General features: G+C 38.4%; 2 protein-coding genes across 3 annotated transcripts; one reads left to right on the top strand and one right to left on the bottom strand.

The window, feature by feature from the left end:
* The first annotated feature begins 817 nt into the window (after positions 1-817).
* bet1 (Bet1 golgi vesicular membrane trafficking protein) lies at positions 818-5,766 on the top strand. Its single transcript, XM_058377528.1, has 4 exons — positions 818-1,022; positions 3,325-3,434; positions 3,545-3,601; positions 4,703-5,766. The coding sequence occupies exons 1-4, from the start codon at positions 1,004-1,006 to the stop codon at positions 4,856-4,858; spliced, it is 342 nt and encodes a 113-aa protein (XP_058233511.1). The 5' UTR covers positions 818-1,003; the 3' UTR covers positions 4,859-5,766.
* zgc:85777 (uncharacterized protein LOC405871 homolog) lies at positions 5,751-22,264 on the bottom strand. 2 transcript variants are annotated; one of them, XM_058377526.1, is made up of 9 exons: positions 22,042-22,264; positions 14,187-14,307; positions 9,743-9,872; positions 9,281-9,387; positions 8,655-8,822; positions 8,349-8,522; positions 7,355-7,516; positions 6,719-6,869; positions 5,751-6,482 (listed from the first exon to the last, which is right to left on the bottom strand). In XM_058377526.1, exons 1-9 carry the CDS (start codon positions 22,228-22,230, stop codon positions 6,392-6,394), a joined length of 1,293 nt encoding a protein of 430 aa, XP_058233509.1. In that variant the 5' UTR covers positions 22,231-22,264; the 3' UTR covers positions 5,751-6,391. The 2 variants fall into 2 exon arrangements, with proteins under 2 accessions (XP_058233509.1, XP_058233510.1); XM_058377527.1 differs by lacking the exons at positions 5,751-6,482; positions 6,719-6,869; positions 7,355-7,516; ... (3 more) ...; positions 9,743-9,872; positions 14,187-14,307 and adding an exon at positions 15,034-19,478 and having other exon boundaries at positions 22,042-22,180.
* Between the last annotated feature and the right edge of the window lie 233 nt (positions 22,265-22,497).

The raw sequence follows: 22,497 nt of genomic DNA, 5'->3' as shown, positions 1-22,497 counted from the left end.
ATTGATTGATTGATTGCTTTACATATTTTTAAAAAATGGCTGATGTTATTTGACCTGGCCTTTTCACAGCACCTGAAGGTTGCCTCATGTTCACTAACACGAAGCGACAAACTTTATCGAGGTAAGAAGAAACAAACAGATATTGCACTGTTATCTTAATCAGAACAGCTGATAATGCTGAGTATGGAATGCACATGTGCGAGAAGACTACAACAACAGGGACAAGAGCAAATTTTTTAACCTATCTGTATAGGTACCTGCCAAAGTGGCTTATTACCTGCCAGTGCTTAATTAAAAAAAGATTATTATTATTATTATTATTATTATTATTATTATTATTATTATTAATTATTAGCCTCATTGAATTTGCCCTTGGAATGAAAAGTATGTGAATGAGTGTATCCTCCCTTGTAACCAGTAATTAATTAATTAATTCAGATTCAGTAATGGCTTTATCCTGGTCAAGGTCAGTGTAGATCCCAGGAACACTTGACTCAAGATGGAAGATGGAAGGGAATACATCCTAGGTGAGATGCAATAATAACAATAAAATAAGTAAATAAATAAATACATAAATAAATAAACAAATTAATTAATTAATTAATTAATTAATCAATAATAATAATGACAATATATATATATTAGTAATAATAATAATAATAATTATTATTATTATCATCATCATCATCATCATCATCATCACAGGAATAGCTGTCTGTCTTTGTTGTTTTTGTTGCTACTCTTTAGCAATGTGATACGGAAGTTATTGCAGAAACCCGAAAAAACTTCATTTCCCACATTCCCCTTTCTCACGTTTCGCCTCGGCGGCTTCCGTAGGATGTCGTGGCGTGAAAACGTAGGCTAACAGATGGAAGCTAAGATATCAGAACTGTAACAGGATTTATCTTTCACTATAGACTCGGTTTTTAAAAGAGAACACTCTGTTTTATGCATTTAGGTGAGGGAATTGTAGGAAAAAGGCAGTTGAAGATTTGACGGTAAAATGAGGCGTGCAGGTTTGGGTAAGTCTTTCTAAATAGAGCTAGTCATCAATAAAGATGATGCTAACAGGCCAGATACCTGCTTATGTTCTGTGTTTGTCACTTCCCTCTGTATCTCCTGAGGTTCAGAGGATTTACTTAACAACATTTATTTTGTATTTGTTCTGGAATATGTGCTGCATGTAACCCAGGTAAGGTTATATATAGATTACTCAGGGAAATAACTAGCAGAAATGGTTGGAACTTCATACGTGGAACTTTTTTTACTATGAACTTCAGTCTATCAGACAGACCCGGGGCTTAGACTGAAAGGGAAACGACATGATTATGGCAAATAACAGATATTTATTTGTTTACTAAATCATATGTTCACATGTTTGACTAAAATGACGAAAAGGCGTCAAGAAACGTTAATGACAATGGAAAAAAAAGAAGTAAACGGAAAGGAAGTCAGTTCAGGGCATTATACACCTTCAGTGTTTTAGGGAACATCTGTATCTGTCCAATATGGTCTGCTGAAATTCTAAAGACATTTATTACTCTATTTACATTGTACATATTTACACAAAAACACAGACTCCCCCCCCTATACCTCTCCCCCCCTATACCTCCCCCCCCATACCTCTCTCCCCCATACCTCTCCCCCCCCCCCACCTCTCTCTCCCCCACCTCTCTCCCCCCCACCTCTCTCTCCCCCACCTCTCTCTCCCCCCCCACCTCTCTCTCCCCCCCCACTCTCTCTCCACACCTCCCCCACCTCTCTCTCCCCCCCCACCTCTCTCCCCCCCCACCTCTCTCCCCCCCCACCTCTCCCCCCACCTCTCCCCCCACCTCTCTCCCCCCCCCACCTCTCTCTCCCCCCCCACGTCTCTCTCCACACCTCCCCCCCCACCTCTCTCTCCATACCTCTCCCCCCCCACCTCTCTCTCTCCCCACCTCTCTCTCTCCCCACCTCTCTCTCTCTCCCCCCACCTCTCTCTCTCCCCCACCTCTCTCCCCCCCACCTCTCCCCACCTCTCCCCCCACCTCTCCCCACCTCTCTCCCCCCACCTCTCTCCCCCACCTCTCCCCCCCACCTCTCCCCACCTCTCTCCACACCTCTCCCCCCCACCTCTCCCCCCACCTCTCCCCCCCCACCTCTCTCTCCACACCTCTCCCCCCTATACCTCCCCCCCACCTCTCTCTCCCCCCACCTCTCTCTCCACACCTCTCCCCCCCACCTCTCTCTCCATACCTCTCCCCCCTATACCTCCCCCCCCACCTCTCTCTCTCTCCTCCCCACCTCTCTCTCTCCCCCCACCTCTCTCTCCCCCCACCTCTCTCTCCCCCCACCTCTCTCTCTCCCCCCACCTCTCTCTCTCCCCCCACCTCTCTCTCCCCCAACCCCCCACCTCTCTCCCCTTCCCACCTCTCTCCCCCACCTCTCTCTCTCCCTCTCTTACCCCCCCTCCCTCACTCCCCTCTCTTTTTCTCTCTCCCTCCCTCCCTCCCTCCCTCTCTACATTTCTCTCCCTCACTCCCTCCCTCCCTCTCGGTAGAAAATCATAAATAAGATAAGCTATGACTACAGATTTCTACACGTCATCCCTGATTATTCATTAGCTAGTTAGGGATCTAGTGAATCTAAAGACACTTTGTTCAGGCATTGTGTAACATTGCTATATTATTTATACCTAGTGCATAAGTCCGCATGCCTTTATAAAATAAAGAAGACATTAAATTTATAGCAGTGGGTTCTCTTTCATGGATCTTGCTTTATTCATCACCAGTTTACTGTACACAAGATCTTAATAGTAGAAATGATGAAGATCTTTCAGAATGTGCTAGAAATATTCTCGGATACCTTGTATTTCTATTTAACATGAATTTTGGACAGATTCTGAACCTTCTCAGTTATATGTTATTATAAAGTTATACCAATATACACTGACCAGGAATAACATTATGACCACCTGCCTAATATAGTGTTGGTCCCCCTTTTGCTGCCAAAACAGCCCTGACCCGTCCTGCACTATGTATTCTGACACCTTTCTATCAGAACCAGCATTAACTTCTTTAGCAATCTGAGCAACAGTAGCTCATCTGTTGGATCGGATCACACGGGCCAGCCTTCACTCAACACTTCACTCCCTGCTCACAGTGCAGTGATTAAGGCTGTTATTATTGATGTTTATGCAGAATAACACGAATTAACACAAAACTTTTTTATATATATATATATATATATATATATATATATATATATATATATATATATATATATATATATATATATATATATATATATATATATATATATATATATTTATTTATTTATTTACAGGTGAAGGCGCTCCACAGGGGAACTATGTGGCCAGCGGTTACAGCGTTTACGAGGAGGAGAACGAACACTTACAGGAAGGTCTTAGAGCAAAAGTAAACGCACTGAAACATGTAAGTTACATGAACATTTTATGTGCAGTTATACATACTAGAGTATAGAGCACAAAAGCGTATGCTATTGAACAGTGAATGATCATTTGTCTCTCCTTTTACTCTGTCAGCTCTCAATTGACATCGGAACTGAAGTCAAATATCAAAATAAAATGCTAACAGACATGGTAAGTTTGTTTTTATGTCAGACCACAATTCATATACTTTTAACAAAAATTACATTTAGGAATATTGTAAACTTATTATTATTACATTAATATCTAGTGTGACAGTTTTCTTTCCCCCCAAAATGTTTAACTGAAAAAATCTTACACGTTGTAGCTTTAAAAACATTAATAAGTTAGCATTAATGATCTATGGAAGTTGGAGCATTTCACACCATGTAGAACTTTCACATCTTTCATTTTTTTCTACACTAAAAAAAACAATAAGGAAAATTCCATTTCTTTATGCAAAAATAAAGATAACGGAAAGTGTAATCCACTAGATTGAATTATTCTAATTAACTGTCCATAAGAAAACATAATCTCATGATACTGTGACCAGAAGTCATTAATTTGTGTGACAGCTTAATGTGTTGCAAATGACTGAACATGGTCTGGAGTAATGAGGCTACGAGGCAGACATTTTCTCACCTAATCACAACTCGTGCCCAAAAGCCAAAGCTGTTTATATACTGTTTCATTTATCTTGCCTTTCATATTTTATTTAAGGTTAATGTTGTTAATAATGCATTTATGTGGATTACAGTGTGCATTGTATGGAAGTGGCGCTGCTACATGTCACATAGCTATAGATGATGATATAGAGCTCATCCTATATTTCAATTTGACTGGTCAGAATTAAACAAGTCAGTACTTGACATAATGATAAGATCATTGGTCCTTTGGTTACAGTGAAATAGTTGCAGAAAAGTGTGCAGAACCAGTGAAATTAGAATGAAATACTTGATGTGTCTCATTAGAAAAAAAGTGATATAAGCACTTAATGATATTTTCATGCTAGATTGTATGATACAGTTTTGTATTTCTGTACTGTATGCAGTGAGCTGTTAAATAAATAAGCCTAGGTAATTCCCAGGTTGCATGTCCAAGATTCATAAACGAAGTGAATAAATTAATATTCTTCTAAGAATTTGTGTACCTCTGGCATGTAATCATCAGCTAATTCTGATGATTTATTAAAAGTAATCATCAGCTAATTATGGTAAATAACCATTAGTCTAAGCCTATAACAAGCCCTGCGTAACGTTTTGTAATTTGCTGTAGGACTCGGACTTTGACTCAACGGGTGGTTTGCTGGGAGCCACTATGGGCAGACTGAAGCTGTTGTCCAGAGGAAGCCAGACCAAAATCTTTTGCTACTTGCTCCTTTTTGCTCTCTTTGTATTCACTGTTCTTTACTGGGTGATCAAACTGAGGTGATGGAAGGAAGGACTAACGAATCTGACTGCTTTATTGACGTCCTCTACCCTGTGTCCCATGCGCCACTGCATCAGAAAAATCAAACAAGGCCAGTAATGCCTTTGAGATGATTAACATAGAGCTTCTGATGTGTTCGATATTTGTCACTCAACAGTTGTGCAAACTCATGGACAGAAGTTATCAGAATTCCTCCCTGTGGCAGGTTAGTGATATTAGGATGTAATGTTTATATTATCAGTATTCCTTGTGAAATCCAAAGTCTTTAATGCAATGCCAATATGTCTTTCTAGATATACAGCTGTTTTCTAGAATGAATGATCCTATTGTTTTTTCCACAGTTCAGTGCATGCATCATCTAAGAGTGTAATCAACTGTTTTATATATAAACTGGCCCTTAACAAGATTGTTAGTTTTATGTGAATGCACACATCCTGGTTGTGCTGCAGGTCAGAGAACAGAAAAACAGTCTATTTTGTTAAACTAATTATTCATCAAGATTGTTGACTACACCTGGCATAAACAACCGATTGAGCTGACCTCCTGGTCAGCATGTTCTCTTAGAATAATTGTGACAAGACTGTACTGACTGCACAAAAGCTCTTAATTACTTAGCACAGGACATTTCACTGTCCAAGGAAATGTGTAAACATTAAAGATGTTTTCTAAGAAGGGGAAATAAGAGTGATGTAAATGATACGGAGAAAGTTTCCTCTCTAAACAATTTCCTGTTGATTTCTAATATGTGGTTTAATTTAAGTATTTGAGTTCTGAATATACAGAATACACCTTCAGCTTAACAGAATTAATAGCTCTGGACTAAGAATGCTGGGTTTCTCACAACATTGAGATTTGTATGTAAGAGAATATATTGGGCAATAAATGTTGAAGAAAGTAATGTTTTATATACATTTTATTGTTGGATACATCAATGCGTGATATTTATTCAGCAATTACAATTAACTGTGCGCCAATTCTTTACAAACCACTGGTTAAAAGTATTCATTTAAAAAATGGTGCCTAATATGAAAATGGCCCTTTTTTCACATTAAAATACATTAGTAGGGTTACTCATGACAAAAAGCTGACATCTTATAGCTATAAAGGCTTATTTCACTCCTAAAGATTTTGTACAGAATCATACACAAGAGGATTTTCCTGTCAGGATAGGTTCCAAGAAGAACATAGACAGAAAGCTAGAATTGCTAAGCAGTTGTTATTATTGTTATATTATTACAATATATATTATTATATATAATAATATTAGTTATTATATTAGTTATATTAATTGTTATTTCCTAAAAATGGGACTTTAAACAACAGTACAATAGATAAGTCCAAGGTTTTTTACAATAACCAGCTTTCCATTATCCTTTAAGGCAGGAGGTGATTAATAATTATTAATAGTAAGTAATAATAATTAATAATTAAAATAGTAATAATCAATAACCTTGTCACAGAAACTTCATTAAAATGAGTTGCACTCGAGTTTAAACTAACTAACCCAAGGACCAACACCGACATCACACAGCGGTGTTATTTTCTGGGCAGGGTGTCCATGTGCTTGCAAATGATTGATAGCATGACTTCATCAGCTCCTGCACCTATTGACATCAGTCTGGCGTCCCTGTTCAAAAGATAAAGACATAAGGTTTTAAAAACAATCAACTTGAGGGGATGTCAGAGCTATTATTGAGCTATTACTATTAAGGCATTGATTAATTCTTTGTTTAACTGATTAAGAATTAGAAACCCTAACCTTTTCAAATTCATCAGCCACATCACTAGGTGTCACTGTAGCTTAATATTTAATAACTTAATAACATACTGATGACAAGGACTAAGAGACACCCGGGGACTGACCTGTAGAACCTGCTGACGAGGACATCACTGGTGAAGCCCATCCCACCCCAGTACTGCAAACAACTGTCTCCCAACTCACGTGCTAGACGACCTGCCTTCAGCTTTGCCATGCTTGCCAGCTTGGTCACATCGTTGCCTTTAATGTACAACTCTAAGGACAAAGTCAACTCCACATTTATCATCTGCAGTTCAATGCCAGTAATAAAATTTTAAATAAAACTGAACACTTTCATTATTGTGCAAGTCAATCTTTCAATTTCACGTTAATAAGGACGTCATTCATTCCTTATAGAGCAAAGCGTCATTTACTTGCACTTTCCAGACGCATGAATAAATCTACTAGGCAAACTGTGTTTAATTGAGCGTCTGATTATTATAAACTTGCAATAACAGTGTGTCTAATTATTATAAGTTTATTAGCCCACAAAAATAATGTGAAAGGACACTGCTTTCCATGCATCAGGCATAAAATGATTTAACACTCTATACTGTTATTAAAGCAAAATGTATTAAATTATCATTTACTGTTGTGGTTAGAAGAGCTCCATCACATACACACACATACATTAAAAATAATGAAGTGAGGAGAGTCCCACTGGAGTTGCTGTAAAACATTAGCTTGATGAATTTGCCCACCTGTGCAGTGGTACAGCAGAGAGCGCAGGAGCTCGATCTCAGTCTGCAGCTCTGCTAACCTGAAGTGCACTACCTGGTGGTACAACACAGGCTGCTGGAAGATCTTCCTCTGCCGTGTGTAGTTAATCGTCTCCTGAACCACCTTGTCCATCATTGTTAGAACTTTATATTACAAACAGAAACAGTGACAATGTCATAATAATAAGAAATATTTTAATAATTGGCCTGAAATTATTTGGATCTCAGACAAGCAGGAGTATTCACTGATCAGGCATAACATTATGAGCACTGAGAGGTGAAGTGAATAACACTGATTATCTTCTCATATATTATGCAGCAAGTGAACATTTGATGTGTTAGAAGCAGGAAAAATGGGCAAGCGTAAGGATTTGAGTGTTTGATGAAGGGACAAATTGTGATGGCTAGACCACAATGGTCAGTATCTATCAAAAGTGGTCCAAGGAAGGAACAGTGGTGAACCGGCGATAGGGTCATGGGCGACCAAGGCTCATTGATGCACGTGAAGAGTGAAGGCTGGCCCGTGTGGTATAATTTTAATTGTTGTGCAAATTGCTGAAGAAGAAATAAATGCTGGTTCTGATAGACAGGTCAGGTTCAGGGCTGTTTTGACAGCAAAAGGGGGACCAACACAATATTAGGCAGATGGTCATAAAGTTATGCCCGGTCAGTGCATTTGCTACTGACGTCAAGAGACAACCGTTACAATAATAAAAGTAAACCTCAGACTTTCCAACCCACCACGATGACGACTTCCCATACAGTCATTTTTCATGAACCCAAAGGGAAGGACACTTTCAAATTACAATAAGGTCACTTTAAAAAGTTAAGCAATGTGTAGATGTCATGTCCTACATTAACGGCAACGCTTGTGATGACAAGCTGACACATGCAGTGAATCACAATCATAATGCTCTCAGTACAAGGGAGTAAATGGTTCTCATGAGGATCCAAAGGAAATGCCACCAGCACTTACTATTGGCCACTCCCCAAAGACGCTCTTCCTGGAATTGCAGCATCTGGTATGTGAAGCCCATTCCCTCTTCACCAATGACATTTTTACATGGTACCCGAACATCTTCGAAGAACACTTCTGCTGTATCCGAGGACCGCATGCCTAGCTTATCAATTTTACGGGCAATATGAATTCCTGTAACAGATCAGCCCACAGAGTAAAGATACCAGTGAACTAAGCCACTGTCAGAACAGGAGAAGGTCATACAAGCAAATATATATTCTTCTGTATTAAAGAGCCTACGTAACTAGGTAACTATGCTCCTACCAGGCAGATTCATGGGCAGGCAAATGAGGGACTTGTTCCTGTGTGGTGGCCCATCGCTGGTATTAGCCAAGAGACACATCCAGTCTGCTTGCGCTCCACTGGTGGTCCACATCTTGCCACCATTAATGACGAGCTCGTCTCCTTTCCGCACAGCCTTCGTCTTTATGCCTGGAACACAACAGCACTTCTTTTTTTTCGGTCTGCAGCTACAGAAAATTCTGTTCGAATTCCATAACGGATTCTTAAAAGCAGAATTAGCAGGTGCTTGTGTTACTAGTCACCTGACGTTGCAACCAGGAGACAATTTCATCTAAGTAAGGAGATATGTAACATGGTATTTTTCCTTAAAGAAAATTTTAGGGGAACTCCGGGAATTCCTACCATCCTTAACTGGGATTCATCCCTTTCTTTGAATAACTAAGAAAATATACTTTATGTTGCATTTTTTTTTCATAGAACATGAACACTACATATGTGAAAAATAATGTCTGTATCAGTTAGCTCTGCTTAATATCTCTTCTTGCCCAAGATGCTTTTTTTTCCTCAAATTATTCATATCTGTGGTTCATGTAAGCCTGTGTTAATCCCTTGTTCCCCGTTTCCTTGCGGAGGAGAAATGTACTTACTTGCAACATCAGAGCCTGCACTGACTTCACTCACTCCCAGGCACGCCACTTTGTCTCCCATTATGGATGGAAGCAAGAACTCCTTTTTCAGCTCCTCAGATCCAAATCTACAGTGGCATTGAGTTCAGTTACATCCCTCATAGCAATAATTGAACATTATTCATTACTCGGCACAATTTGCTCCTTTCAATACTGCAAGCAAAAACCTCATGAGATGGGGATGAAAAGTCTGCATAACAAATTGATATTTTAATAAAAGAAAATCCATTTACAAAGATATTGCCTGCAAAGCTTGCAGCAAAGCAACACAGAAGAAAAAAAACCAAACAGCTGTGAGTCCAGGATGTGTAGGTGTATCCTGACTAGTCATTACTGTATAGATCCTACTAAGACCTCAGTTGATATTTATTTTAGGAATATTTATGTCATCTACCACATTTAAGAGTAAGTACTCAAAGCTACCTGGCGAGCGCAGGAGTAGCCATATCCGTCTGAACACCAATGGCCATGGGAATGCCTCCACAGTTGATGTTGCCCAGCTCCTCTGCCACGGCCACACTGTAGCTGAAGTCCAATCCCAGACCTCCACATTCTGTCAATATCAACAACTCCAAATGACGGTTTAGTTCACATGCCTTGACCTCGATTTCTGTTTACCTACACTGCACTCTAAATATCATTACAATGTACTAATTACCTTTGACGTATTACACAGAATAGTAGTTCATCTATAAGAAGCTAAATATTTAGAGATTAAGGCTAGACAGATGTAGAGTTCCTTTTAAACAGATTTCGACAGCAACGGGACAGGGGCAGGTTGGGAAAGGCATCATTTAGTATCAACTGAAAAGGCCACAGATCGCTGAAGTGCTTCGTCTTCAGCAACATGTGAATAAATATGATGCTAACTGGATATAGATGGTAGCTTTGAGTATCGACTATAGCTGTGTTTCTAGCAGACTGCCAGGTTGCAGCACATATATTTGCTGACATTTCTAACAGCGAGGTCATTTAGTCAAAATCAAATAATGATAAAAATCGACATTGTTTTTAAATTTTTAAACATATTCTACTAATATGATGGATTAAAACCAGTATAGACCAAGACAAAACAGTGCTGTAATAATGCTTGATGAACAAAAACAAGTTTCTACCACAGTTCTACCACTATTGTAGTTTCTACCACAGTGCTATTGTATACTTTAATCTAAATGGTCAGAAGATTTTGTGGCTCCAAAGAGCCTTCACATTGTTTTTCTTGGCTTTTTTGAAAATAACAGACTTTCATGAACTGAAGTTTCTCTTTTGCATGTACCTCAGTCGCCTCACTAATTATGAGACACACTAATTATGACCTATGCATTTATTTTATACTAAATAAAATACAAAAATAATAAATATGACCTTGAACACTAGGTTTATATTTACACATTTACTCATAGGCTACATCTGTGATCTTTGTGCTTATTTCTTAACCGGCTTCTTCATGCATTTTTGCAGAACATTCTTACCACAACATTTCTACATAATCTATGTAATAATCTATATAATTATCTACATCATTTAGATTTTTTTTTAATGTCAAAATTCTAGACTGAGATCTGGGTTTTCCCCAGAATACCACAAAATGATAACTGAGACTGATGCTTGAATCTAATCATACTGTCTATTCGGTAAAAAACATTTTAGTTATGCAGCATTGCAAATGGAAAGCTATGAAATGACAGATGACATATACATAATGTAAATAACCTCCAAGTAACAAACAGTTCAAGAAAGTGTTTGTGAGCATTTATCCTTTACACTGGCCGAGGAATGTGTTACATAAGCACATAAAACATAACTTTTTACAATATTTCCTTTAGCTCTGCAGGTTGTTTTCTCCTGGCGAGTTCAGAAGAGGAGTGTCTGGCTTGGGCAGAGGAAAGTTGAAACAGAGGAAGCAGATACAGCTGTAAAAAGATAAGGTTAATGCAGTGATGACGCCTGAAACAGCAGACAGATAAGAGGAAAAAGGAATATTGGCTTTGGTACGTTTAAATGAAGCATCCAGGCAGATAACATTCATTTTCTTGATGAGACAAACAGCCACTGAGCACCGAATCTCATGGGGTGGACTATTACAAAAACCATGGAGAACGTGATATGGTTCAGTCAGTGTTAATTGTCAGGTTTTTATTGTGTGCTTCATGATCCCAGCTCTAATTATGATTGAATGCCAGCTATTTTACATTGACACTTGGGAGAGTATGTTTAAATAAATCAAAGCATGCAATTAAAAAGCAGTCTTAATAAATCCCCAGTTTTCCTAAAGGAATGGAAGTGATAAGGCTGTTAAAGCTGTTTGGCTGTGGCTTGAAAGGCTCTGAAATGAAGCCCTGAAAATTTCGACACCAAAATATAAATAAACGTGCATTATCTGTAATTAATACCAAAGAACCCATTTCAGCACCCACCACTGAACATGACGGAGGATAGAAATGTAATAATAATAATAATAATACAAGTTTAGCTGCCAAGTTAAGCAACTGCCAAATATCTCACGAGTTAAAATAACAACGTTTCTAGCAGCAGGGAGGAAAGGTCACTGATGAGGTGCCCAACCATTTCAACGCTCCAGCTCACACTCTTTCCTTTACGTGAGAGGTTGTAACACAGGGGATAAATTTCTCAGCAGAAAGAGATTTCTTATATCAACACCAATCAGGATTTCACTCATCTCTATAAATTCCTTTCGACAAACCGTGTAAAGACACTGAGCATGAAGCCGGTGTGTACTGCGTGACTGTAATTCTCAAGTTTACAACGGTGTCGGCCCTTTTAATTGTAATAGACTTCCATGAAGTAAGATACGAATCAATTTCAAGATCTAGTAATTAGGGTCATTAAAGTCAGAACTGGAAACATCATGGCAGCATTGCAATGCACAAAATCTTGCAGATACAGTTCCAGAGTTTCAGTCAATATTCCTTGCAAATGTCAAAAGGGGTTGTTTGAAGAGCAGGTTCCACAGAATAGTGTGTGTGTGGATGTGGGGGTGGGGTAATCCAGTAAGCTGCAGTTCTTAGGATGAAAACAACTCGATTCGAGAGGTCAGAGAAGAATAGCCAAAGTGGGCTGACAGTAAGGCAGTATTAGCTCAAACAACCACTCTATACAGCCACGGTGAATAGAAAAGCACCTCAGAATACACAACATATTGAACCTTGAAGCAGATGGCCAACAACAGCAAAAGACTACATCAAGATCACTCCTGTTAACCAATAACAGGACTCTTAAGCTGCAGTGGGCACTGGTTCACTGAAATGGACAGCTGTAGATTGGAAAAAACATCATCTGATGCAATGAATCTGCTGCTACATGCAGATAGTAGGGTCAGAATTTGGTGTCAACAGCATGAATCCATGGACACAACCTGCTTTGTGGTGGTGTGATGGTGTGGAGAATGTTTTCTTGGACACTCTGGGCCTGTAAATACCAGGCGAGTATTGTGTAAATACCACAGCATCCCTTTATGACTACAATTAAACCATCTTATAATGGCTACCTCAATTAAGCACAGTTTGACTCAAACCGGTTCCATGAACTTGACAGTGTGGCCTTCTCATGACCTATGGGATGTGTTGACTGGAGTGGAGACTTTTCACAGAATGAATGTTGTTTGTTCCCAATGAATGATTGTTCGGACTGTTCTGTCTTGATGTTAAGTCAAATAGAAACTGGAAAGTACCGCAAAGTCTTTCCTGTGATGATAAACTGCTGTTATAGAAAATCACTCAACACTTTCTGACCGATCAGATCTGAGAATACAACAGCGCTGTGGTCCAAGCCTTTTTAATGTGTTGTTAACCAAATAGTTTTATATATTTTGAAAATTGGATTTTCCGAAAGTGTTGAACTTGAGCCAAGAATATCAGTTATCCTAAGAAGGAGTAAAACCTTTAAACCTAAACAAATATTCAGAGCTTTCAGTTCAATTCTTACTGTATTTCGAACAAAATATGATTTCTCTCTCAGAGGGATAACGATAATACAAATGTTTACTTTGTCTCAAATAAAAACCTAATCCTTTCAGCTTTTGCTCATAAAAGGATCACGTTTTTATTTCAGTTAGATTAATATCATTCACAGTAAATGTCTGAGAAAGGTTGCGCATATCCGATGAGGTGTGTCTAGTTCCCAGATGGTAAGCTTATATACAGGTTAGGCTTCTGAAGCTCTTGTTTAATCCTCCCTGCTAATGCAAAACATTCCCGGTGTCAGCGTTTCTTAATGCAAGAGCCTCCGTCTCCTGGCCCACCGGTTTATAAACTCAATTTCTTATTGCGCCAAACACTGTGCTCTCTCCAATCCCACATCTTTAAGTCGAGATAAAATAATATAAAACCCACAATTGTTTGAGGTGAACAGAATGAGGAGCACAGATGTTTAAAGTCATCCCTTCGTTTTTCTGTCTCGCTGCAAAGTTTCATGGACTGCACTGTCACATTTCTCATTTAATACGAAATACCACTTAATACTCATTCAATAATTTACCTTATTAAAACATTACTTTGATAACGACTAGCTATTTAACTGGCACAGCAGACTAATTAAAGTCTTGTCGCTGAGGATACATTTATTCATTTTTAAGATCTTTAAGTGCAGTCTTGGTGCTTACAATAGACTTCAGAGTTTTACCAGAAAACTAGATTAAAGAAACGCACTGCTGTCTATTCCTTTGTGAATTTGCCTTTTCAGAATAATGTAACCTTAATTGGTATTGACATTACCAAACTCTGTCTTCTCATACATCAAATTTCCATACGATCATCTCCATTCCCGTAAAAAGAAGTGGGGGGGGGGGGGAGTTAAATTATTCTGCAGCTTCGGGTCACTTTAATTTAAAAAGGTATAGTCAGCTCACCCATGGGTTTAGTGACTCCCAGAAATCCAGCACTCCCGAGGATCTTGAAGATCTTGTGTGCAGGGAATTGGCCCTCTTCTTCCCATTTATCAACAAAAGGGTTGATCTCCTGATCGATGAGCTGCAAGAGCACAATAAACCACCATGAACAGTGTTTAAGGCAATGCAATATCCTTAATTAAATGCGATGAGATATTTTCCATTATAATAGAGGTTTGACTTGGATTAAACACACTACTGTGTGATCGGCCTCACTCGCTTGAGTAAGTGCTCTTCCTTGAATAATTGTCACCTGGTCTCACATCCCATTTACACAGACCCAAATACACTATATTTTGCCACCTGGAATAACATTTAAAGTATTATATACACATTAGGTCCAAATTTTAAGGAGGGAGGATTAATGAAAAGTTTTTTCTACACTAAAAAGGGTCATTACTAGACATATTTAAACAGGGACCAATGACAGGGTAGTGTGATGCAGACACCACTTTCCTACAGCACATCCAGAATTGTTTTATTCTTCCAACAATTTCAGTGCTACAATTTTTTTATTTAATGATACATAAACATTTTATCGCTTTATTGTTACATTTTTTGTGGGAAATCTGTGAAACAAATCAACTCCTGTCATCATTTATCAACTTTTAAAAAAAAATCAATTCCTGTTAGGCTTAGATTGTGTGCAGCAACCACCATATTTCTGAATCAGCTGTTACTATAGAAACAATAATACTAGAATGAAAGTATTAGAAGCACTGACTTTAACAAGAAGGTTTAACATGGTCTTTAATGTTTGGACAGTTCCCATATTGTGATTCATATTTGAAGTCTCATTACTGCATCACAGTAAGCGTATTTTGCCAATTTGAGTCATTTTGTTTTAAACTCTTTTGCATCACATTCTTCATTATAGCATGTGAAGGAGACCAACCTCAACATGCGTCACATAATGTTTTTTCTGTGGAAACGACATCACTAATGAGAGTTGTAATAAAGCCTAGTGCCAAAACTGACTGAGAGCTGACCCTCTTACAGAACAGCTGGAAAACCACTGCTTTGGAGCAGCATGGAGTCGAGTTTTGTAGACATTATACTGGAATCACGATGAATCACTAAACCTGAAGCAGAGTTACTATAATTGTGTTTCATAGATTACAAACCAGAAACTTAACATGAAACAGATCATTTCCTACCAGGAAATATTTCTTACTATTGTTACAAGGATGCCGGCAAAGCCAGTCTAGCCCGGAATCTAGACTGGTCTAGTTCAATTCAATTCAATTTATTTTGTATAGCTCCTCTTACAATGAATATTGTCTCAAAGCAGCTTTACAAAAGAAGAAAAACAGAAAGGGGAGGGGAAAAATAAATAAAAATAAAATAAAATAAATAAATAAAAATAACTAAATAACTAGAAATAAGAGTAAATCATTAAATTTAATAATTAAACTATTTTATCCCTAATGAGCAAGACTGTGGCAAGGAAAAACTCCCTGGGATGGAATAAGGAAGAAACCTTGAGAGGAACCAGGCTCAGAAGGCAAACCATCCTCATTTAGGTGACACTAAGCAGTAAATAATGTAACTGTAACTGATTAATGTCCTTTCTACAACAGAAATCAATGGCCCATGAGGAACTATTAGATCAGTGTAGTTTCTAAGGTCATTATAGACACTAATTCTTTGCTGTCACAAGCTGACAGATGTAATGGCAGATCTGTGACTGTATGAAAGTCCCCAAGTGGCTCTGTCCATGGCTGTCTCCTGGTCCACACAGATCCATCCACAGCATCAGTGGGCACCGACAAGTGACGAGACTCTGACCAGGGGTAGGGCAGTGGTCACACTGGAACTGGCAACCAGTGGGAACTCAGGAGTGGGGTGTATAGCTCGACAGAGAAAGAGAGAGAAAGAGAAAGATATTAAGTATGATTCTGATCGTGTGATGTTTAAGACAATGTAGATTATGTGTGTTATGCAGGCAGGGACTCCAGCAAGACTAGCTATGACAGCATAACTAAAAGCGAGAGCCAGAAGGTGACAGACATGAAGGCTTCCCGGGACATAAGGCGTCCAACCACTTCACAGTCAGCAAACCTGAGCGACTTGCGAGGGTGGTAAGATGACATCATCCAAACATCCCAGTACACCAAACACTCTATGCCCATGAACCTTCCAAATCTGCTCCTTTACCTAAGAACTATATATTAAAAGCTTGACTAAACAAATGTGTCTTCAGCCTAGACTTTGAAAGAGAAAGCTCCGCCCCCTGCTGTAGCCTTTGCTACTTGTTACTACCAAGTAACCAGCACCCTTTGATCGGAGTAGGCGTGGCGGATCATAAAAGACTAAAAGATCGCTCAGGTACTGTGGCGTGAGACCATTTAGTGCTTTAAAGATTAGTAACAGTATTTTATAATTAATGCGAAATTTGACTGGGAGCCAATGTAGTGTGGCTAAAATAGGAGTGATGTGTTCATATCTTCTGGTTCTAGTTAGGACTCTAGCTGCTGCATTCTGGACTAACTGGAGCATGTTTATGCTCCTACTGGAACATCCAGACAGTAAGGCATTACAATAATCCAACCTAGAGGTAACAAAAGCATGAACTAGTTTCTCTGCATCATGAAGTGACATCATATTTCTTATCTTAGCGATATTACTGAGATGGAAGAAGGCTACCCTAGTGATATTATCTACATGAGCATCAAACGAAAGACCAGAGTCAATAATCACACCAAGAACTTTTACTGCTGGACAAGATGAAACCGAAAGACCATCCACTGTTACTCTGTAATCAGAAAGCTCACTTCTAGCTGCATGTGGTCCTAGTACTAGCACCTCTGTCTTGTCCGAATTAAGCAGGAGGAAGTTAGTGGCCATCCAATGTCTAATGTCCTTTACACATTCTTCTATCTTAATAAGCTGGTGTCTCTCATCTGATTTAGCCGAGACATATAGCTGTGTGTCATCGGCATAACAGTGGAAGCTAATACCATGTTTATGAATAATTGCACCAAGGGGTAGCATATATAGGGAGAAAAGCATTGGGCCTAAAACAGAACCTTGTGGAACACCGAACATAACCTTGGTATGCATAGAGAAGTCACCATCTAGATCTACAAACTGATATTGGTCAGTCAGATAAGACCTGAGCCAGGAAAGGGCTGTTCCCTTAACACCAACAACATGTTCTAACCTATCAAGTAGAACAGTGCGGTCAATGGTGTCAAAAGCTGCACTAAGATCCAGTAGCACCAGTAAAACTATGAAATGAAAACCATTCCCTTTTTTGCAGGGTTGTCTTGCTTGTTGCCTTTCCAGTGAACCTGTTGTCAGTTTCATTTACACCAAAGCAGCTGAAGCTGATTCACAATCACTTATGCTTCCTAACTGGAGAAATTAATATCCTTGACTTGGCGTTATACTGTGATGTGTATCCATCTACACTCTAAAGGGGTTTTTCACTGAGGTTCCCTTAGTACCCTTCAAACCGTTAACCGTTCAAAATTCCCCTTAGGGAACATATTACTCAATGGCGTATGTTTAGAAGCAAAAAACACAACCTATATAATTAGTGATGAGTGTTTTAGAGAGATGCGATCTGCAGTGCTACTTCATTCTCTGCTTTAAAACTGTTATTAATTTGCATATTCAAATGTACATAGATTAGCTGCATCAAACCCAGTTGTTAGTTAACATGGTAGGTGTAGTAACAATGTCAACAAAGTGAACGAATCTCTCATGAGGATGATTTGAGCATGAACTGCAGCATTCATTCATACTAGCCTAAAGCCAACTAGCATGAATGCCAGTTACTGACCACTTTAATAGGAACACCTGTACCCCTGCTCATTCATGCAATTATCCAATCAGCCAATCATGTGGCAGCAGCCCATTGCATGCGCATACAGGTCAAAAGCTTCAGGTAATGTTTATATAAAACATAAAAAAACGTGATGGCTGAAACTTGCCTTTCCTCGCAAACCAGTCTATGGTGTTTATACAGAATGATGCAAAAATAAACAAACATCCAGCAAACAGCAGGATAAATTTCATTTTTCGAGCTGACAGGACAGCTATGGTAAACCTGTCATGAACAGACATGCGTTTCAGAAAACACGACACGTTGAACCTTGAGCCGAATGTTCTACAAAAGCAGAAAACCACATCAGGTTCTACTCCAGAAACTGAAGTTTGAGAAAACATTTCCAGAAGAAATGAACATGGACTTTCCAGAACCAAAGGACGGATATTATACTTCAATAACTATGAATCACAAAGTGTTAAAATTTGGTAGCATCGATTGCCGATGAATTATTTCCTACCAGGTCCCTTCCGTGAAACAGATCATTTCCTTCCAGGAACCATTCCATACTATTGTTATGCACAAGGGTGGAAACAAGGACAGTCTAGCCTTAATTTTTGTATTTACTGGTAAAAATGACCAACAACAGGGGATAAAAAGGTGGAGCAAATGTTGTTTCTAGGATGTATTCTAGCAACCACATACAGTGGGTCCAAAAATAAAACGGAAAATTCTCTAGACAAGATTGAAGACTACATTACATTTATTCTGCAATTTTTGTTGATGCATTTTCTTCATGCTGACTTGGTTTGAACTTAAATGACGTGAGCAGTTTTTATCATTCCTTATGCACTTTTTTTTTTTATCAGTTTTTATCATTTCGCAGCTATGAATGGAGCAATTCCATCATCTACACAACAGTACATAGTATGACACAGAATAAATTAATTCTTTTCATCAACTCTTATTTCCATCATGTCACAGTTACTTAAGTTTGCACTTTCCTGTTCACAGTGCTTCCTGTCCAGTCATGTCCTGTGTCAAAATATATTTGCCCTCCTCTCCTTCCATTTAATACCCCTTTTTTGCAATTCTTCATGGGTATCTATTGTATAATGTCATTTTGTACAGTAATAAATAAAATAATCAAATCTTGGCAATGTACACATTATAAAACAACTCCAATTGCACACAATGTTAAAGCACTCAAATGTACTAAAGACAGTTAAATAAGTCAAACAGTCTGTATCTGTTCTCTAACTGTATTTTGCTAGAATCTAATCCTACACTTTTCCATACACTGGTAAACTGTATAGCTCCTTTCCTAGACCCCTGGTGGTCCAGCAGCAGGAACCTGCACTCTTACCGCCCCAGCCTGGGTTCTAGTCCTGGCCCGACACCCAAACCAGCCTCTGAAGGGTTAACACACAGTTCTGGTCCAGGGAAAAAAATGGGAAGGTTGCATCAGGAAGGCGTAAAACCTGTGACAAATCAAATATGCAGCTTGAACCCCAACAAGGGAGCAGCCAAAGGATGGCAACAACAACTGGTGCAATCTGACAGAAAAACAATCACTGCTAAAATGGCACCTTTTAATATTGTTTAGAATATTAATTAATTAGACTCAATAGATAAATAGATCAGACAGGATGGATAAGTAGAATAGTTGGGTGAAAATAGATATACTAATGGAGGAATACATTGGAATATTGGAGTGGAATGTTGGATGGAGGAATAGAAGGATATGAAGGATATGAATGAAGGATAGATTTATTTGATGGAAAGATAGATGGCAGATGGATTAGACAGATGGATGGACTGGAGTGTATGAATGGATGGCACAGACAGATTGGATGGATGGATCTATGGTTAGATAGATGACAAATAGAATAGATAAATCCGACTGAATCGATGGACCAAGACTGGATGGAAGGATGGCTGGATAAATTAGATAAACTGTTTACATGGATGTATACAGTATATAGAATGGATATGATTGATGGGTGCATGGATAGATTAGATGGACCACATAAATGGGTAGACTGATTCAACTGGATGGATGAAGCATGACTGATAAAAGTTTAGGTGTCTAACCGACCCTTTTTTTTTCACTGCCTGTGGAAAAAGTCTGTCATGGAACATTGGAATGTTGTAAAAACAGGAGGAACTCCCACTAAACCTCATCCAAAAACACTGATAAGTTATTTCACTAGCTACTGATAACAGTATTTCACTGATTTTCGAAAAGAACTTTCTTCAGCCTCCCAGTAATAAATAAATCCACTCTACACCAGTCACCAGATTCAAAAGTCACGGATTATTTACAGTAAAGGAAGGGAGGTGCCATGAAAGGGTAATGCAGAAAGTATGGAGGTCTTCAGGGATCTCAATAAAAGCTTATTGTTGCAGTGAAGAATTGTAGGACATTATATACAGGGTCATGGGCACTACACTTTTCAGCACATTCAACAAACAGGATACAATTACAAATTGACTCAGAAATTACAAGTTACTAAACATTATAAAAGTGATTATTATTGATTATCTTAATAATAAATAACCATAAGATATGTTTAAAAAAAAAAAAAAACATACAGTGACATCCTAAACCCCCAAAAGGCAATGTTTAAAAAGATAAATAAATAAGTAACTAAATTGGTATCTCATTTTAACACACTCAAAATCTCTTGGGAATAAAACACAAAGCAACATCCTTTCTCTTTGTTACAACCTTTTCCAGGAGATACTATTTTGAGAAACGAGACTTTGATTCAATGTATGCGCTGGAGTTTCCTCTCACTAGACAAGGAAATGTGACATTGTTCAAGATCTATATTTTGACTCCTACAGCTAAAGTTAGTTAATGAGAGTTTTTATATCTTCACTGTTTCTAAATTGCACAGTTGCTTTTTCCAGTTCAAGCTCCAGAAGTGACAGTTAGATGCCACCTTAATGCCAACAGGCCTATATTTAGCAGCATTTTCTTTCTTTTACATTGTTCGATGAAAGGAGCCTTTCCTTTGAGCAATGTACAAAATACATCCGTTGAACTTCACCAAATATCACTGGAGATTTAATCGGAATTTTATGTTGTGGTCAGAGACCAAAATCAGACTTACTCATTGTCAGGGATTCACTGTAATATTTTCATTAAAAAAAGTGTCAATGGTTTTAACAGACTACACATAATGTGTCCCAATACATTATATAGACTATTGATGCATGAGGTTCCTGCCACTGTTCTGTTTCTGGACTGAGTGTAATGTCAAAGTAATAGTGGTTCCTCTAATGGGAGCAGGAATAATTTTTAAAACTACTTTTATTATAATATAAACTATATTATACTATATTTTATTTTCAACTATGGACAACTAGCCAGAATTTTACTAATACTGTTACAAGTACTAGGTAATACTGCAATGGGAAAAAGCTTAGGCATGAAGAGTATTTGTTATTATCAGAAAATATAATTAAACAAATGTCTGCATACGTCATAGTCATATTATTATTATTATTATTTTGTGTTTCATTATTACGTACAGGAAAATGGCTAAGGAAGAATTACCATGCTACGTGGCTCAGGATGCGCATATTTCTGCGTCATTTCGACGCAGTCGCGCAGCTCACTAGATTCCCATATAATGTTAGGCCACGTGACACCGCAGATTTCCTTATCTGTCTTTTTCCAAAACAGAGGCGTAGTGAATAGGATTGATGTTTTAAATACAGCCATACCGTATACCTTAAATTAGGTTTATGTAAGCAAACATTTCCTAACAATTATATTTAAACATTAAATAATCACCCACAGTTTGTTGTAGAAACGCCAGGTGTGTAGCTAAGCTAGCTTGCTAGAGGGTGCTCCATGCAACGGTATAGTGATCTCTTACCTACATCAATGCCGTTTCAACTTCAGGTGTAATAAAAAAAATAACCACACGTCTTTTTTGAGGGTCTGAGAACACATAATAAACTCAAAAGCAGTGCATGGTGAGAGCAAAATAACTAAATGTTCCCTACAGTGGGATATGCAGCTACAGTTACCTTTCTTAGAGAGTCCTTCAGTGCAAAATGCTCCTGTGTGTAGAGAACATGATCAGCCGGCTCAGTGCTGGCCTTAGTTTTGGAGAACACATGTCCCGAGGAGTGTCGTTTGTGATAAACTGCAGTTGTTTTAAAAAATTTGCGATTTGCACAAAAGTGCATCCAAGGAGCTCTTGCATACAGTGCCATTATCGGGCCACTTTGCTATACGCATGCGCACTGGCATCGTATTATTGACCAGAAAGTCAGCCATCGTCTACGCACGTCAAAGTTTTTATAGTTTCTCTTTTAAATCGTTTGACTAAAGGAAAGCATATATCATGCATTTGTTGTTAAATATGCCAGTACTGTTATTCTTCGAAGTAAACCACTGCTCTTACGTGGCTCTAAAACCTCTTAAGTGTCTTTTACGTCACTAAACATAACTCACTCTAGTATAATTTGCAGATAAATATG

Source organism: Hemibagrus wyckioides, linkage group LG24 (genome assembly GCF_019097595.1).
Source record: "Hemibagrus wyckioides isolate EC202008001 linkage group LG24, SWU_Hwy_1.0, whole genome shotgun sequence".
Lineage (NCBI taxonomy): Eukaryota > Metazoa > Chordata > Actinopteri > Siluriformes > Bagridae > Hemibagrus > Hemibagrus wyckioides.
The sequence above is the reverse complement of the archived record's forward strand: the minus strand, read 5'-3'. Positions and strand labels throughout refer to the sequence as shown.

Excerpts from the sequence above, each read along its gene's own strand:
- bet1 (XM_058377528.1), top strand. Across the intron at positions 3,435-3,544 it reads AAGTAAACGCACTGAAACAT|CTCTCAATTGACATCGGAAC; the intron begins GTAAGTTACATG and ends TTACTCTGTCAG. Across the intron at positions 3,602-4,702 it reads ATAAAATGCTAACAGACATG|GACTCGGACTTTGACTCAAC; the intron begins GTAAGTTTGTTT and ends AATTTGCTGTAG.
- zgc:85777 (XM_058377526.1), bottom strand. The coding sequence starts at position 22,230 with ATGGCACTGTATGCAAGAGCTCCTTGGATGCACTTTTGTGCAAATCGC. Across the intron at positions 9,388-9,742 it reads GCTACTCCTGCGCTCGCCAG|ATTTGGATCTGAGGAGCTGA; the intron begins GTAGCTTTGAGT and ends ATGCCACTGTAG. Across the intron at positions 7,517-8,348 it reads TCTTTGGGGAGTGGCCAATA|TTCTAACAATGATGGACAAG; the intron begins GTAAGTGCTGGT and ends TGTAATATAAAG.